General features: G+C 35.1%; 1 protein-coding gene across 4 annotated transcripts in view; it reads right to left on the bottom strand.

The window, feature by feature from the left end:
* CABCOCO1 (ciliary associated calcium binding coiled-coil 1) overlaps positions 1-17,275 on the bottom strand; it is a 104,358-nt gene that overhangs the window by 53,544 nt on the left and 33,539 nt on the right. The window contains exon 6 of one of the 4 annotated variants that reach the window (XM_031652212.1): positions 9,857-12,157. The exons of the other annotated variants lie outside the window; for them this stretch is intronic. Within the exon in view, the coding sequence (XP_031508072.1) occupies positions 12,062-12,157 (96 nt within the window). The 3' untranslated portion in view covers positions 9,857-12,061. Of the gene's footprint in view, positions 1-9,856; positions 12,158-17,275 lie in introns of those variants that run through there. 4 annotated transcript variants of the gene reach the window in all.

Below are 17,275 nucleotides of genomic sequence, written 5' to 3'. Positions count from 1 at the left end.
CTGCAAGGCAAACGAAACTACCATCAGAGTGAACAGGCAACCTACAGAATGGGAGAAAATTTTTGCAATCTACCCATCTCACAAAGGGCTAATATCCAGAATCTGCAAAGAACTCAAACAAATTTACAAGAAAAAAAACAAACAACCCCATCAAAAAGTGGGTGAAGGACATGAACAGACACTTCTCAAAAGAAGATAGTTATGCAGCAAAGAAACATATGAAAAGAAGCTCATCATCACTGGTCACTAGAGAAATGCAAATCAAAACCACAATGAGATACCATCTCATGGCAGTTAGAATGGAGATCATTAAAAAGTCAGGAAACAACAGATGCTGGAGAGGGTTTGGAGAAATAGGAATGCTTTTACACTGTTGGTGGGAGTGTAAATTAGTTCAACCATTGTGGAAGACAGTGTGCTGATCCCTCAAGGATCTAGAACCAGAAGTACCATTTGACCCAGCAATCCCATTATTGGGTATATAACCAAAGGATTGTAAATCATGCTACTGTAAAGACACACACACGCGTATGTTTATTGCAGCACTATTCACAATAGCAAAGACTTGGAACCAATTGATATACTGAATTAAGAAAATGTGGCATATATAAACCATGGAATACTATGCAGCCATAAAAATGATGAGTTAATGTCCTTTGCAGGGACAAGGATGAAGCTGGAAACCATCATTCTCAGCAAACTGTCACAAGGGCAGAAAACCAAACACTGCATGTTCTCACTTATAGGTGGGAACTGAAAAATGAGACCACTTGGATACAGTGCAGGGAACATCACACACCTAGACCTGTCAGAGCATAGGGGGCTGGGAGAGAGATAGCATTAGGAGAAACACCTAATGTAAATGATGAGTTGATGGGTGCAGCAAACCAACATGGCATGTGTCTATCTATGTATCAAACCTGTACGTTGTGCACATGTACCCTAGAACTTAACGTATAATAAAAAATTAAAAAATAAAAAGGTAGTATTTTTAGATATTATAATTTAATTCCATTTATTTGATAGAGAAGTTTTCAAATTTTATCATTTTTATGTAGTATGAAAATTTAGACACAATGTTATTCATATTATCTTATCTTTATTTTATGTGATCTTTAGAGACCCCTCAATTTATTACTCACATTGTATTTTCATCTTTCTTTTTTTATTCTTAAAGTCTTACTAGAGGATTATTAATTTCATTAGCCTTTCTAAAGAATCACCTCATAGCTTTATTTTCCTCATTGTACATACTTTCTTTTTCTTTAATTTCTGCTCTTTTTATTTACTTTCTTATCCTTTCTTTCAGCTCAATTTGAGAATATTGAGTTTTATTTCTCTAACTCTCTCTGACTAAGGAGTCTTGAATCTTCTGCCAGTATCCACAAGACAGAGACAGGCTAACCTGTAAAATAGGTAAAATCTGACTCTTCACAGTTTTTGACAATAATAATAACTTATTATTCTGTTTATATTTGTAGAAATTTTAATAATGTCACCACTCTCAATCCTGATTTTGGTAATTTTGTCTTCTCTCTCTTTTCCTGCTTGGTCTTGATATTTATTAATTTAGTTGATTTTAAAATAAAAAGCTCTATTTTTATTTTGTTTTTTATTTTTTTTCTGTTATTTGTTACTACTTTTCTTCAGCTTAATTTGTGTTTAAACTTCTCTTCTTTGTTAGCTTCTTAAGGTGCAAGTTGAAGTTAAAGATTTAAGACTGTTTAGTGCTATAAAGTTCCCTCAAAATGCTGTTTTAGCTTTGATATTTTGTGTTTTCATTTTCAACCGATTCAAAATGCTTTTTAAATTCCTTTTTTATTTCTTCTTTTATCCATGGATTATGGAGAACTGTGTATTTAGTCTGTACATATTTGGGATTTTCTGTTACTGACTTCTGAAACTCAATTTTGATCAGAAAGCATACTTTGTACGATTTGAATCTTTTGAAATTAATTTAGACTTGTTTTATAGTCTAGAATATGAACTAACTTGTAAATATTTTTTGTGCACTTAAAATGAATGTGTTTTCTGTTGTTTTCCTTATATAAATGTCAATAATGTCAAATTATTTGATAGTCTTGTTCAAGTTGTCTATATTTTTACTAACTTTGTCTTTATTAATCGTTAAAAGAGGGTGTTGACATTTACCATTATAAGAGTAAATGTGTCTATTTTCCTTGCAGGTCTATTGACTTTTGCTTCATATATTTTCAATCTCTGTTAAGTATATAAACATTTAGGATTGTTATGTCCTCTTGATGATTTGATGCCTTTTTCATTAGGAAGTGACCTTCTTTCTCACTGGTCATATTCTTTGCTCTGACATCTATTGAGTCTGATACTTATGAAACCACTCCTGCTTTTTATGATTGCTGTTAACATGGTATACATATTTTCCATAATTTCCTCACTTGTAAACTGTTTATGTCCTTATTCTTGTAGGGATTATATAGTGGGTCATATAGTTGGCAATCTGATCATCTTTGCTTTTTTCTTTTCACAAGGGGTGTTATGTTTAATGTGATAATTTATATGGTTAGGCATACATTTCTTTTTAGTGTGATAACTGATTTAGTTCGGTTTAAATCTACCATCTTCACTATTTGTTTCTATTTGTCCCATAACTCCTTTGTTCTCTTTTTTTGCCTTCTTTTGCATTGAGTATTTTTGTGTTTCATTTTATCCCTTCTGCTTGCTTTTTAGCTATAAGTTTTTGTTTGTTTTTGGTGATTGTTTTGGGGTTTATAGTATACATTTGGGTCATTTTCCCACCATGGCTTAAGAATCAGCAAATGCCTGGAGTGAAAAGCTGTCACAGAGTATCAGGTTCACTTCTGTGTACCCCCTCTTCTTCCTGTAATCTTGTCCTCTTGATCCTGGCCACCTTGACATGCTTATATTCAGAGTTTTGTTTTCTAGTCTTAGAAAACTGTCAAAAGTTCTATTGGCTTCTCTGCTTCTTAAGGACTGTCCTCCGCTTGCTTCTCAACTTCTTGCCTTGTACTTCCTAAAATTCAACAAATTCCCCTAGAGGAAGAGCAACACAAATATTGGGTTCACTTCAAAAATCTTCACTTCTCTCTAGGATTGTAGCCTCTTAAAAATCCTGACTACCTTGGAAAATCTCCAATGCCTTCAAACTTACTTTTAAAAAAGTATCCACTTTTTTATGTGTTCTTGATTAGAGCATGATTTCTTGCAAGGTAGTCCATCAGAGCTGAAACCAGGTGGACCAGCATCATTAGTTTTTGGATGAAGCATTTTTCATATTTGAAAGATAAAATTATTTGTAAATTTTATGCTTTATTGTTAATATATTTCCACTATTTTAAAAAGTGGAATATTTTGTGTTTATAGTATATTCGGAGAATGTAAATAGCATCACAACTACTTTAGAATTCAAACTGTGTTCAATGAAAGTTAGGGTTTCTCCAGTTAACTCTAAGAGCTCCCTAAAGAAGCTATTACAATGATGTCTCTGTCATTATCTCTATATTTATGTCTCTCCACACACACACACACACACACACACACACACACACACCCCATTAATTCAGCATGTCAAGTCTCCAGTCACAAAACTGTATGTGGAAATGAGAATCTGTGGCACAGAATAAAAAGTTTCCATCAGTGATATACACACAACAAACTCACTGGAAAAATCATTTAAAATAATTTTAATCAGTAATCAGGCAAATTTCTTCTTATTTTTGGCAAATAAAAGCATTATGTTTGTAAATCATTCTGTCTACATTTTGAGGTAACAAACATTTAAATTTACAAATTATATAAAGTGTTTATTTTTATGAAGTCACTCATGCTTTAATTCAAGTTGTTCCCCCTCTTAATTCATTTTATAGTTTTGGAATGGCAAGTAGAGCTAATGTTACCACAAACATTTCCATTAATCTGAAAAATGTGTTTTTTGAAAAGCTGCTCAGCACAAAAAAGGCTATAAATAAAGCTTCTTTTGCTAAATAAGTTTAAATTAGTTACATTTCAAATAGTGATAGAGTGCTGGAACCCTATGAAAAATGAGAGAAATGAGGGGAAACACCATTAAGTTGTCTACATATATACATTTTTTTTTTTTTTTTTAAGGGGAAAAGTAAGTCAGGCCAATAGTGATTTAAATGATGTTAAAAAAATTTTCCATTTTTTTGCCTTTTAGTTTTAGTGATTTAGTGGTTATTGGCATTTCTTTTAGTATGAAAAATGAATTTGTTTAGAGGCACTGATTTTGTGAATTTGTGTGAAGGGACTAGGCACTTACTGTGAAATTTTAACTGAGTTTTTATGGTTGTGGCATAAAGCTAATAAAACAATCCAAACATGGTAGCCATAATTTAATGAAAGGTGACTCTCTTAAACTGACTTAGTTCCAAATGTCTGGCCTTATTTTAATTTAATGGCTCTGTTTCTAAGCAATAATCTAATTTTAAGCTTTTTGTTTATTCCAAGCAAAGTCAAACAATATGTACATTTGTTAGGAATAATCTTTGGGTGACACTTGAGTTGATGTATCCCATTAAAAAGGATTTGGGGAGACTCTTTTGAGGAACCTGTCCAAACTGTTTCTTCTTATGGTTTGTAGAAATAAAAGGGATAAAATCAACTACATGTCTCTTACTCAGAATTAACCGTTGAATGTTAAATATTTTCCACATCTATTCATTTTGAATTTATTGAAATAACTTTCAGAAGTAGGACTTCTTCCAAATTCTTAGAGCATTTTAACCATAAAAGGCATAAAAATATTTTGCAATCCCATGGGCAGTAATCTGATATTTGGGAGTTTTTTTTTTTAAGAAATGTACAGTGTATAAACTTTCCAAATTAGAAGTTTATGCGTGCTCCATAATGGACAACATTTATTTCAGTGTCTGTAATGTATTGAGTCCTTGAAATACAAATTGGACAAAAGAAAGGAAAATAAAATGTATGGAGTACTCCCTATTTTGTAGGTATTTAGACTGTTATCTAATTTATTTCACAGCATTGCTACGAGGGTAATAGGTTGCTATGGTCTGAATGTTACCATCTCCCCAACATTGATATGTTGAAACTTAGTCCCCAATATATGGTGTTAAGAGGGGTGGCCTTTGGGAAGCAATTAGGTCACGATGCCTCCACCCTCATAAAGTATTAATGCCTTTATGAAAGAGGCCAAAGGGAGTTTGTTCACCCCTTCCACCAAGTGAGGACACAGTAAGAAGGCACTCCTTATGAAACAGAGAGCAAGTCTTCTCTAGACACTAGAAATCTGCTGGTGCCTTATCTTGGATTTACCAGTCTCTAGAACCATAAGAAATAAATTCTTGTTGCTTATGAGCCATCCGGTTTACATTTTTGTTATAGCAGCCCAAATGGACAAGAGAGAGATGTCATCTCAATTTTAATGAGGAGAAACCTACCGCAAACCTGCAGTTAAATAAATTGTCCCTGACTATAAAGGCAACAAATGAAGAGGTGAAATGTAAACACCAATAGAGGGAAGGAAAGAAAGGTACACCTTAAAGTAACCACTTGCATTGCATCCTCACAATAACACATTCATAAATTCATTCAGTCACCCTCACTAGTTAGGATCTGGTATGCTTCTGTGAAATAAGCAGTTGTGGAGCCTCACCTCAAGGCTCCAGTATAGGATGTAGTAATAGATTGCAAATGCCAATGAGAGAGGAATGCCCAAGGCAAACTTACTTTGCCCTGTTAGTTGAGATGCTGTCCTATGCCAGGCCCTGTCTTGTTTATCCCCACAACAATGGGAGACAGATATTAGTTCCCTTATTTTGTAGATGAAGAATCGAGCTTCATAGAGATTAAGAAAATAGTTAATGGTAATCCAAGTACTTGTGGGGGGATGCTTACCTTTCAACTAAGCTCATGTATCAGCTTCTGTTTTTACCTTGTGCAAAACTTGAAATAACTCTCCACACTTTTTTGTGTCAATTATACAGAGTACATTCATGCAAGCATTAGTGAGCATGTATATTTTCAGGAGATTTCTTTTAAAAAAGTTCCATTACTACACATTTTTCTCACTAATACTGAAGACTCATTTAGTGATTAAAAACCTATAAGCTTGTCATTAGAACGGTGTGTGTGGACTGTTCACTTTAGCAAGCTCTTCATCCCAAACATAGTTCAAAGCATCTCACGCCTCTGATTAGAAGTCAGCCTACTGAGAATAGCCACTACTGGGGTGGTCAGTGATGATGGAAAGCTCCCCAACAAGGGATTCCCGAATGCCTGGATAAGAGGAGTGCATCCTCTGGACATTCACAGGGATGATAAGTAGAAAATGGCTAAACGGATAGTACATTATTTCATCTCCCTGCACTATCAAAATCCTTTCTTTTCTTTGTATCCTGCCAGGGAAGTTCTGCCACAACAACCTAATTGACTGTATGGCAAGCCTAGCAGCCTAGCAGACTCTTAATGTCACTCCTGGGTGCTGGAACCACATTCTCAAGTAACAAATCCTGAGTGCACCCACATCAACACATTCGCCTGCTCAACTTGCTATTTGATTATCTTCTGTTGGATATCCTTAGAGTCAATGCTCAGTCATGTTCCTCAGTGTTGCATCCCAATTTCTCCCTACACCTACTCTTGCCCAGTAAGCTTTCTGGACACCACACACATATGTGAACAACCCAATTCAGAATCTCACTTGAGGATCAGTTTCCTGAGGCCATTCCTGGTATCAATTACTATAGAGTTAGAGTTCTAAGAGAAAATAGTGCACTGAAAATGGATCATTGAGGAGGGTTTAATAAAAGGACTTTATACAAAGGTGCAGGCTGGTTTGAGGGAAAGTAACGGGGATGGCACAGCACTCTACCTCTGTTATCCCTCGGGTGATTGGGAAAGAGGAAGGAACAGTTTCCAGAACGCAGGGAGAAGAGCTGCATAGACAGGACAGAAACTATAACCTGTGAAGGATGCACCCAACATGTAGTGATTCAATGCGGAGGGAGCTGGGAATGAAACCACCTCAGCCTTGCGCTTTCTCCCACCCAGGCACCCTGCTGGCACAGGTAGAAGCCCAGGAAGCAAAGGAGCCTCTGGATGGTTTCCATAACATTAGCATTCTGAGGCACGTGGTAGGATAGAAAAAGGGGTCTGGAGAGGCAAATACAAGATGTCCAAGCAGTAGGCCAAATATTTAACATAGGACTGTTTATGTTATTTAAAATGCATTTGGGAAGCAGCTATGTTCAATTATAATTGTTTTTCCCTAGATAACTAATTATGTTGAATAGGTGACTGCATTCATTTTGTGAAAGTGGAACAATTAAATATTCAGAATTCAGCCAAAGAGTTTATCTTAAGGAACATTTCAAGTTTTGAAAAATTTACATTTATATCAGTTATGCTCATTTGCATTTAATGATCATATTATTTCAAAAACATTCATTATTTAACAAAGAATAATGAACTGCATTCCCTTTTCTTTTCTCAATTTTGGCTGTAATTTAATACACGGTACAGTGTTGGTTTTCATAAACTGCACATAAACTGAAACATATATATTTGGTTAGCAGTATTTATTATATAAAAAGAGCATCATGGGGTTCTTGGGTAGAAAGTATAAAGAAATGGAGAGGGTTGTAAAAGAATAATTGAAAATAACTTCATTACACTATTATTTATATCATCCTTTATTCTTTTAGAGTGCATGTTTGGAAGGCAGTAATTTAAACTAAGTTCTATTTTGTTTGGGTTTTAACTGTTGAAACTTCTGTAGGTAATCGATATCACATGCTGCTTAACTGAAAAATGATCTAAACAGTCTTTTTCATTCAAGGTTGTCTTTGATACTTTTAAGGATTAACTCAAAGTCTTTGCAGAGGAAGCTTGGGACAGCAGTTAGGCTTGTGGAGATTAGTCATAGATTTCATGTTTTTAAAATATGGTTGAAGAGGTGTTCACCCTCTATGGTTGTTGTGAAGATTATGTGTGTGTGATATTTAAAGTGCTTAGTGCCTAGAATACAGTAAATGCTCAACTAACTCCACTTCCCTTTGCCCTACACATTTGCCTGGTAACAGGTTATGCCCAGACCTCTTCACAAAGATAATAAACTCAGAGGAGCCTTCTTTGATCCACTGATTATAAGAAGCCCTCTAATATATCTCTTTAGAGTAACCTCTATTTTTCCTTTACAGTACTTGGTTTGTGATTATATGCCTGTGGGTTTACTAAATTAATGTCTGTTTCTCTTGCTAGGCTCTTAGCATTTTGAAACTGTGTTTGTTTTTCTAGCCAGTGTCACACGATAGCAGTAAAAGTAATATTTGTACAGGAACTTACTGACTGACAGAAAGTCTCCAGAGTACTTAGAATGCTGGTAGGCATACTGCATTTGTTTGATAAATACCTTGATAATCAGGTGGCCACAGACACTGACCTGTAAAATGCATTTAGAAGAAAATGATCTTGAACCCAAAATTGTTCCTGAGAGGAAAGTACTTGCTGGGCTTTAACTGTACAGCAGCTTTGATCATGTGAAATTAAAATGTATGCTTCTTCCTGTTCCAGAAGCTGAAGAAGCCAAAGAGTACATAGAGTCCAATGTCTGTCTGGCTCAGGTACTAGATAAGGTTTTAGAGTTATCAGTATTGAGTCTTGCTCACAAAAGGCTTAGCTTCAAACACTGAAGCACCTCTCTCCATAACTTCAGTCTCAATTGTGAAGAAAATATTTTTCAAATGAATAAATTTTGTTTGCGCAAGTCAAAAGAATTTGAAGTTTCCTTATACTATGAACAGATATTTATTAAGCACCTATTATGTACAATGGTTTGGGAGACAAGCCATTCATGGAGGAGAACTGTTTTTTTTTTTAAACCAGAAATCCAAGGGGACTTTTCTGAAATTGAAGAGCAATAACAGGAGGCTAGAGTGGGTTGTGCAAGGAGCAGCCAGACACAGGGGAGGAGAAAACGAAAAAAAAAAAGAGAAAAGTAAGCATTTTGGGGATGATTGAAATATGGGGCAAAAGAGAGAGATTTCAGCTGCTGTTATGAATGGGAAATGTATTGTTACCTATTGCTATGTAACAAATTACCCCAAGCCTGGGCGCTTAAAACAGCAAATATTTAGAAATACACAATTCTGTGGGTCAGGGATCTGAGCGCAGTCTAGCTATGTGGTACTTTCTCAGGGTCTTTCATGATGTTTCAGTCAAGCTGTCAATCAGGCTTGCATTCATCTTAGGGATCAACTAGAGGAGGATCTACTTCCAAGCTCATTCAGGCATCTGTAGGTGGGCCTCAGGCTCTTGCCTTGTGGGCCTCTCCAGATGCTGCCGAGTGTCCTTGTAGTGTAGCAACAGGCATCACCAGTGCAAGAGAGGGATCAAGAGAGGAACCAAGATGGAAGCCACAGGTTTTTTATAGCCTCATCTTAGAAGTGGTATTCTGCCATTTCTGCCATATTCTATTCACTAGAAGAAAGGCACTAAGCCCAGCCCACTTTCAAGAGGAAAGTTCTAGAACATTTGGAAGAATTTGGGCATATATTTATATATGTGTGTGTATGTGTATGTGTTTGTGTGTGTGTGTGTGTGTGTATATATATGTTTTTTTTTTTTTTTTTTAGACAGGGTTTCACCCTGTCACGCAGGCTAGAATGCAGTGGCACGATCTCGGCTCACTGCAACCTCCACCTCCTAGGTTCAAGCGATTCTCCTGACTCAGCCTCCTGAGTAGCTGGAATTACAGGTGCCTGCCACCATGCCCAGCTAATTCTTTTTGTGTTTTTAGTAGAGATGGGGGGGGGTTTCACCACGTTGGCCAGGCTGGTCTCGAACTACTGGCCTCAAGTGTTCCATCTGCCCACCTCGGCCTCCCAAAGTGTTGGGATTACAGGTGTAAGCCACTGCGCCTGGCCTTTGCACATATTTTTAAAACTAACAGAAAACTTAGGAGAGTATCCAGGTCTCTGTGTGATGCCCTATGTATCATCTTTGGGCTGAGCTTTTAAAGAAAGCTAAAGATATATAGTAAGGAGTCACCATTTCCCTCAAGCTCCTAGGAATCAGTTGTGTGTAGGGGGCAGCAAGAGGAGTTTATGTGAGTGCATATGTGAGAGAGAGAGAGAGAGAGAGAGTGTGTGTGAGTGAGAGAGAGAGCGTGAGAGAGCGCGAGAGAGAGCAGAGGCAGGCTTGAAGGCCGCCTGGCTAAAGTCAGATTACATATAAATTGATACCAAAAAGCACAGTGCCTTAGTTCAAATCAATGGTGGTCTACAGGAGGGAGGATTCAGCATGGTCTACAGAAGTCAGAAAAGTCTTCATAGAAGACACATGAGTTGCTCCAGGTCATGAATATTAGTATGTTGTATTTATTTAATGTATTTTGCTTATTACTGAGGAAAATATCATTCAAGTCAGATTTCCACTCTTTAAATGAAGCAAAATAACTGGGTTCATTTGTGAGCTTATATTATGTCTTTTTTTCCAATCTAAAATACTTCATCTTTTTTATATGAAAGTCCCTTATTCTTTAAGTTACTGTGTATTGAATAGGAGCAGAAAAAAATTCCTAGAATAATGGATGATCTATCTCTTTGGTCCTCCCGCTGTTTAGAGTATGACATGTGTACGTGTGTGTGTGTGTGTGTGTGTGTGCGCGCGCGCCTCCTCACAAGCTTTGGTACATTTATATGATACTGTATGTACCAGGCATGCAAATCTTGAAATAAGGGAAAGTAGGTTGCATCTCTCATCTAAATTCTTCTTAGTCCAAAATCAGTGCTCTGGGAGCTATGACACTCCATATTCATCAGTCAAACTTGCCACTTGTGCTGTGGTCATTAGTGGTTCAGGCGAACAGAAGAAAAAGCAACTTCCCTCTACCACATCTCCCCTTATATTATTTCCTTGATCGAGCACAGAGCTATTTTGCCACAGAGAACTTTGTTGTTTTTTTTTTTCCCTCTTCACTCCTATAATGTCAATGGTGCCGATGCAGCTGCATAATTTGCATAGAAAGTTTCTCAATTCTGCCATCAGAATACCAATCAGGTGGCCTCTTTCTAAGCATGTTTATTCTTTCTTAATTGACTCTTCACTTGCATGCTTTCCTGCACAATGCATATCTGCTTGTATATTCTCAGCCATCTGTCAAACACTCACCAAGCCTAAAGAGTGGCCTCATAAGCCAACTTAAACACTATGAAAACATTAGTATGTGGCCCAATATTATAGAACTGTGATCAAAATCTTCTTTTTAAAAAAAAAAAATCAATAAAAATATATCACCCTAGAGTCTTGGTTGACTTACATTGACATGTAAGTCTGCATTCACCAAGATAGAGCCAGCTACATATTTATGGTAAGTGACCTTTTAGTTATAAACAACTGCATTTATCCACTCCAACTGTAAGCAATCCTACATGATTTCCAGCCCATAGAAAGGAATTCACTTTGTCATTCTATTAGTAATTGCTACCCAGAGTAAGACTGGCTGATCATAAATTTTGTACTTTACTAATGAGAATAACATTTGGAAGTATACTCGTGGGAAGAATAGGACAAAATAGTTTAAATTGAAAGTCCTAAAAAATCCTAGAAAAATCTGGGTGTGATGGTCACATACTCATAGATCATCTAGTTCAATTTTCCTTCTAGTGCTTTAAACAACTTCAGAAAATATCATTCAACAAAAGCCATATTGCTAAACTTGAAATATATTCAATGAAGATGTAACCTATTACCTCTCAATTCATTCCAACAAACTTAAAGTGCCATCTGTCTGCCAGGACCTGTGCTGAGAGTTGGTAGTATAAAACTGAGGAAGGCCTAAACCTCTGCCCTCCCACATTTCATCCCTTCCATTTCTAGATACTTCTATATTTAGAAAGGGATTGCATTTATTTAGTAAAAATCCTCCCTAGAAGATCCAGCGATCTTTGGTTTGCCATCTGGGAGTTATGCAGACAAGACAAATCTCTTCTTTATCTTGCTAGTCCTTTAGATTTGAAGACAGTTATTATATCCACTCTGAATCTTTTCTTTTTCAGAGGCCTCTGGTCCTGGAAAATCCAGGTTATTTTCCTTTGAAAACATTTGATTTGAAAATGTTCACTTCAAAATGTGGGTTGCTGAACCTGATAGAGTTTACTTCTGGGCATCCTAAAAAAGACTGAAAAGAACACTTTAAGCCAGAAGTATGGATTATTAATGGATTCTGTGGGTTTGTAATCACAGAATGGAAACACAATTTTTCTTAGACTGCATTCATCCCCCCAAGTCCTGCCATCTATTGGCCAGATAGTATCATAAATAGCAGAGTAAATCCCCTTAGCTAAAGCCCTTGTTTTCTAGGTCGTATTGTTACCACCCTGGACATTTTTTATGACTTATATAACTCATGAATAATAACATACTCATCCTCGAGTAATAATTAAATCTTCATTTGCAATAGAACCTTTTGCTTTAGGGAAAAAGAGCACTGCCTAATCACATAAACATGAAATGCATCTGTTCAAAATAAAACAGACATTTTTATAATGTTATGCATTTTTAAAAAGTTAAATAAGCAAGAAAAGAAGAAATAATGCTGAGTAAGGAAAATAAAAGGGAATGGAGTAAAACTTTGGTAGTTTAAGCTGTTACTTTTTAAAAACGAGAACATGTATATATGCTATAATACATGCTGATTGCAAAAAATAATTTCAGAAAAATAATTTCATAAAGACAAGTACAAAGGAAAGAGAAAGCGAAGATTATCTGGTATACCATCGACATCAAATGCTCTTCATCATTTTCTTGACAACCCAGGACTACTGCTAACAATTTGATGTATGTCCTTCGGGACTTGTTCTCTACAGACACAGATGTGGATGTAAAACTATAAATGTATACATATACATATGTATATGTTCTTTCTGTGTATGTGTACATATACATACACAGATGTGGATGTAAAACTATAAACTGCAGTCACAATGGACACAATTTAGTAGCTTGTTATCAAATAATTAACACAGTGTGAATAACTTTCCATTGTAAGTACAACACTATATGAATACTCTTAATGATGACAGAATTATATAGAGGCACCATAAGAATTTTAAACTTCCTTCTAATAACAGACATTTGGCTACTCCACAGTTTTTTTCCATTATAATCAAATATATGCACCCATATTTCTGCCCATTGTCTGATTATCTACTTGGGATAAACCCAGTGAAGGACAATCCTTGGCTCAAAAGGTAAATACAAATAAAAAATTTGATATATCTTGCCAAACCACTCTCTGAAAAGTTTACCAATTTACATTCTTCCCAGTGATGTATGAGAATGCCATTCATCACATTCTCACAAGCCAATGGTTTCATTTTAATTTTCGAGAATTTGATTTTTGTTGAATCTACGTTTCTTTGGGTACTTACTATAAAGGGTGAAAATCTTTGCATAAGTTTATTGGCTATTTATATATTTTCTCTTGTAAATATGCTTTGTTAATTTTCCCATTAGTGTGGTGACCTTTTTCTTATTGATTATATAGAATATTAAGACTATTATGTCTTTTTTGTCATTTATACTGGAAATTTTATTTTTAGAGTTTGATTTTTAAATTCGTTTATGATGTTTCCTTTCCTTCCCCTAGAATAGAAAATTTAAATTTTGATATAGTCAATAATATTAGTGGCCTCTGGTATCTTACAGTCTTGACTTACAGTGGGCTATAGTTAGCCATTTCCCAAGGTGGTCCATATAAGGCAGTTTATAATAAAAAACATGACTAATATAAACATGTGTTATTCTATTACCAGCTTTTAATTTCCTGGTCATGGACTTAATGATTAATAATTTAAGAGATTGATCTAGCTTTTTCAGTCTACACACCAAAATAATATTTTCCAAACATAACTTTGTGTAACTAATCAATAAAATAAAACGTTCCTCCTTTACATTAATTGATTTAGTAAACAGTTATTGAACACTAGGTGAATGTATGTAATTCCTATACGCAGAAAAACAGGAGAAACAATAATGTCAGTTACCCGGATCTCATGGAATTATAGATAGTAATTGGTTGCTTGAGGTATCACTTTATAATTAGAAGTCAATTTCTAGGAGCGTGTATGATGACAGTGTTTTTGAACAAGACGTTTAATGTTGGGGAAATAACAAGCAAAAGGTAATGTAAGAGAAAGTACTTTGTATTCCTTCCTTCTTTGCTCACTTTTTTTTTTCTGTAAGAAAAGTGTCTCTCAGACGAAGCTATGAGGGGATAGTAGGCATGGGTTGGTAGAAAAGTGTTGGAGAACTTTTCAGGCAGCAGTAAGAACAGCCTCATACTGCAAGGCAGAGGGAAATGAGAAAGCTGTAATTACGAAAAGGCCAACCTAGCTCAATCAGAGAACCGGTCACAGAGGAGCTAAGATTGATGCTCCTGGGGCAACAGATGGGAAGACTTGGGTGACAGACTCAAGAGTTGAGATGCCATGTGATCTGTGATGGAAATCATCTTTAAATTATGCTCCTGCCATTTATCAATTATTTTGCTGGAGACAGATTCCTTGAATTTCTCTTAAAAGATTTATATTTAGAGAGGGATGATTATTTTTCTGTGCTTTGGAGAAAAAGGACTGGAGTGAAGTTTGATAAATTGTATATCCAAGAATCAACCATTTTCTTTAAATGATAGATTCTAAAGTCAGTTAGTCACACATGCCAGGTAGAGCAGGTAGAGTTATTTTAACACAACAATTTCTGATTGATTTTCTTTAGCAACACCCAATGTGAGTAGGTCAAACTACAAATTATGCCCTGTATGATTTTCCCTTCCAGTAGTTTGCTAATAGGATCATCCAACAAGAAAAAAGCCTTTTTCAAGATTAAAAACATCATCTGGATAAGTTTAGATTATTTTGATAGGTACATCTCAAGGGTAAACTGAAGAGAAAAAAGGTATCTTTATGGCTATGCTTCAGTTGCCTTCCTCCTTTCCAAAATATGATCTAATGTGCAATGCTGTTTTGGTCCTTTTTTTTCTTAAAAGGGTGAATGTTTACATAAGTCTCATAGTTTGTTTATTCAGGACACTATAACCTTATAGTTTAAAGAAAGAAAATAAAATTTATGTTTTTATATGGTTATTTTCTGCCACAAAGCTAACGATGTTTAAGCATAGTGTCATTAACACCCACAATCTGTGTGGGTTTTGAAATAAGGAAGGGAAAAGTGTTTTATTTTGTTTTTGCTATAGGAATAAGTGCTCAGAACATGAAATTATATACAGTTGACATTCACTGACTTTAGAGAGGTACATTTATTGACCTTAAGTGGTATTATTTCGGGTTATGAAAGGCTGCCAAAATGTGACTCTAGTCAAGGTAACCACTTAGGCATGTTTATGATTTTCTTTAAATATCCTTCTAAATATATCATATTTATTATAGTCAGATTCTGCTACAGAACCGCTTTCGAAAACAGGGCCTCCACCAATGACTGCATGGTCTGTACAATGCACAACTCCATTAAACACGTGGACTGCAATGTGAATGGTGCCCCTGGAGCTGTGCAAAGGGGCTTATGTGAAAAATGTCCATGCTGCAAAATAAAATCTTGAAACTGAGTGAGTGAGTTGGCTTAAATGGTTACAAATAAAGCTATACCTATCTATCACATTTTGTAAGTTAGAGAAATTATTAAAGCAGATTTATTCTTATGTTTTTATATCCAAACACAAATGCGTATATATGTGTGTGTGTGTTGAAATGCATACATAGGATATAACCTTTGAAAATAAAAATGATCTAAGATTTGATGTGTTGCCACTTTGGTGAAATTAAGCTGAATAAATATTTTTACAATATGATAAATATGCATAATTCATGATATAAATTTTATTTTCTTGGGGAAAATTTGGGATGTTATAGCACAACACCAGATTTTTACTCTATAAATGACTTTTTAGCTAAACCTAGTTTATATTGAAAATTTTAATATGGTAGCAACACACTTGTAAAGCACTTAATTTTATGGATTGAGAGTTCACGTATTTTTTCCCATGCAGCCTTTCATCTTGTAAAAACCCAGATGAAGTCACTCTATCAATATGTTAGTATATAAGCTTGTTTATATGCTGCACTTAATTCACAAAATGTGCCTTAGTACTATACTTCTCGGGAATGAACTAGGGAACAATTTTATTATTGTACAAAAATATGTGAAGACATTCACATTGTAAAAGCCTAACATTAAATCTGAAATATACAGAATAAAATGTCCCTTTTCACATCCTGTTCCATTCCTATTTCTACCCAACTACCCAAAGGTAAGCCATATTAATTGTTAATATAAATTCTTTTGGTTTTTATACAATCACTTACATGCATATACACGTCTATATATTTTCATTTTTATTTGCTTTTAAAAATAAATGGGAACACTATTCATATTGTTCTACTTCTACACTTTTTAAATTAAGAATATATGGTAGAGATATTAACATAACCATACATAGGAATCTACTACATTCATTCTAAAGACTTGATAGTTTTTTATAGTGTGATTGTACTTCATTTTATTTAAATGAATGTACACATGAAGTATTTATTGAGTACTTCATTTAAATAAAGTATTTCCCTTCTGATTTACCTTCTGCAATTTTTAGCTGTAATAAACCATGCTTTGATGAATATTCAGGTATGAATAGCTTTATATAATATGAATACATATGTCTATAGAGAAGATACTTTGAATTTAGGGAAGAAAGATATTCACATTCACAAAAACTTTATAGATTTTGCCAATCTTCTCTCTACAGTGGCTTTACAAATTTAACATTGCACCAACTAAATATAGCTATGTTTTCTTGCAGCCTCATTTACAAGATATTATTCCATCCTTTTACTGTTAGCCAATCTTATATTTAAGAAACACATATTTTTTTGCAGGTCCTTGATAACTATTAAGGTTGGATATCTTTGTATCTGTTTATTGGTAAAGTATGTTATCTGTTGATATTCTTTGCCCATGTTTCTGTTGCCTTGTTTGCCTTTTTCTTATTTTATCAAAGAAACTATTTGTGTATAAAATATTTTTGGGCTGGAATTGGTGGCTCACACCTGTAATCCTAGCACTTTAGGAGGCTGAAGCTGAAGGATCTCTTGAGGCCAGGAATTCAAGATCAGCCTGGGCAGCAAAGTGAGACCTCCATCTCAACCAAAAAAAAAAAAAAAAAAATTAGCTGGGTATGAGGGTGTGTGTCTGCAGTCCCAGCTACATGGGAGGCTGAGGTGGAAGG

The sequence above is a fragment of the Papio anubis genome, chromosome 11 (genome assembly GCF_008728515.1).
Source record: "Papio anubis isolate 15944 chromosome 11, Panubis1.0, whole genome shotgun sequence".
Taxonomy (NCBI): Eukaryota; Metazoa; Chordata; class Mammalia; order Primates; family Cercopithecidae; genus Papio; species Papio anubis.
Note: the sequence above shows the minus strand (reverse complement) of the source record. Positions and strands in the feature narration are given on the sequence as shown.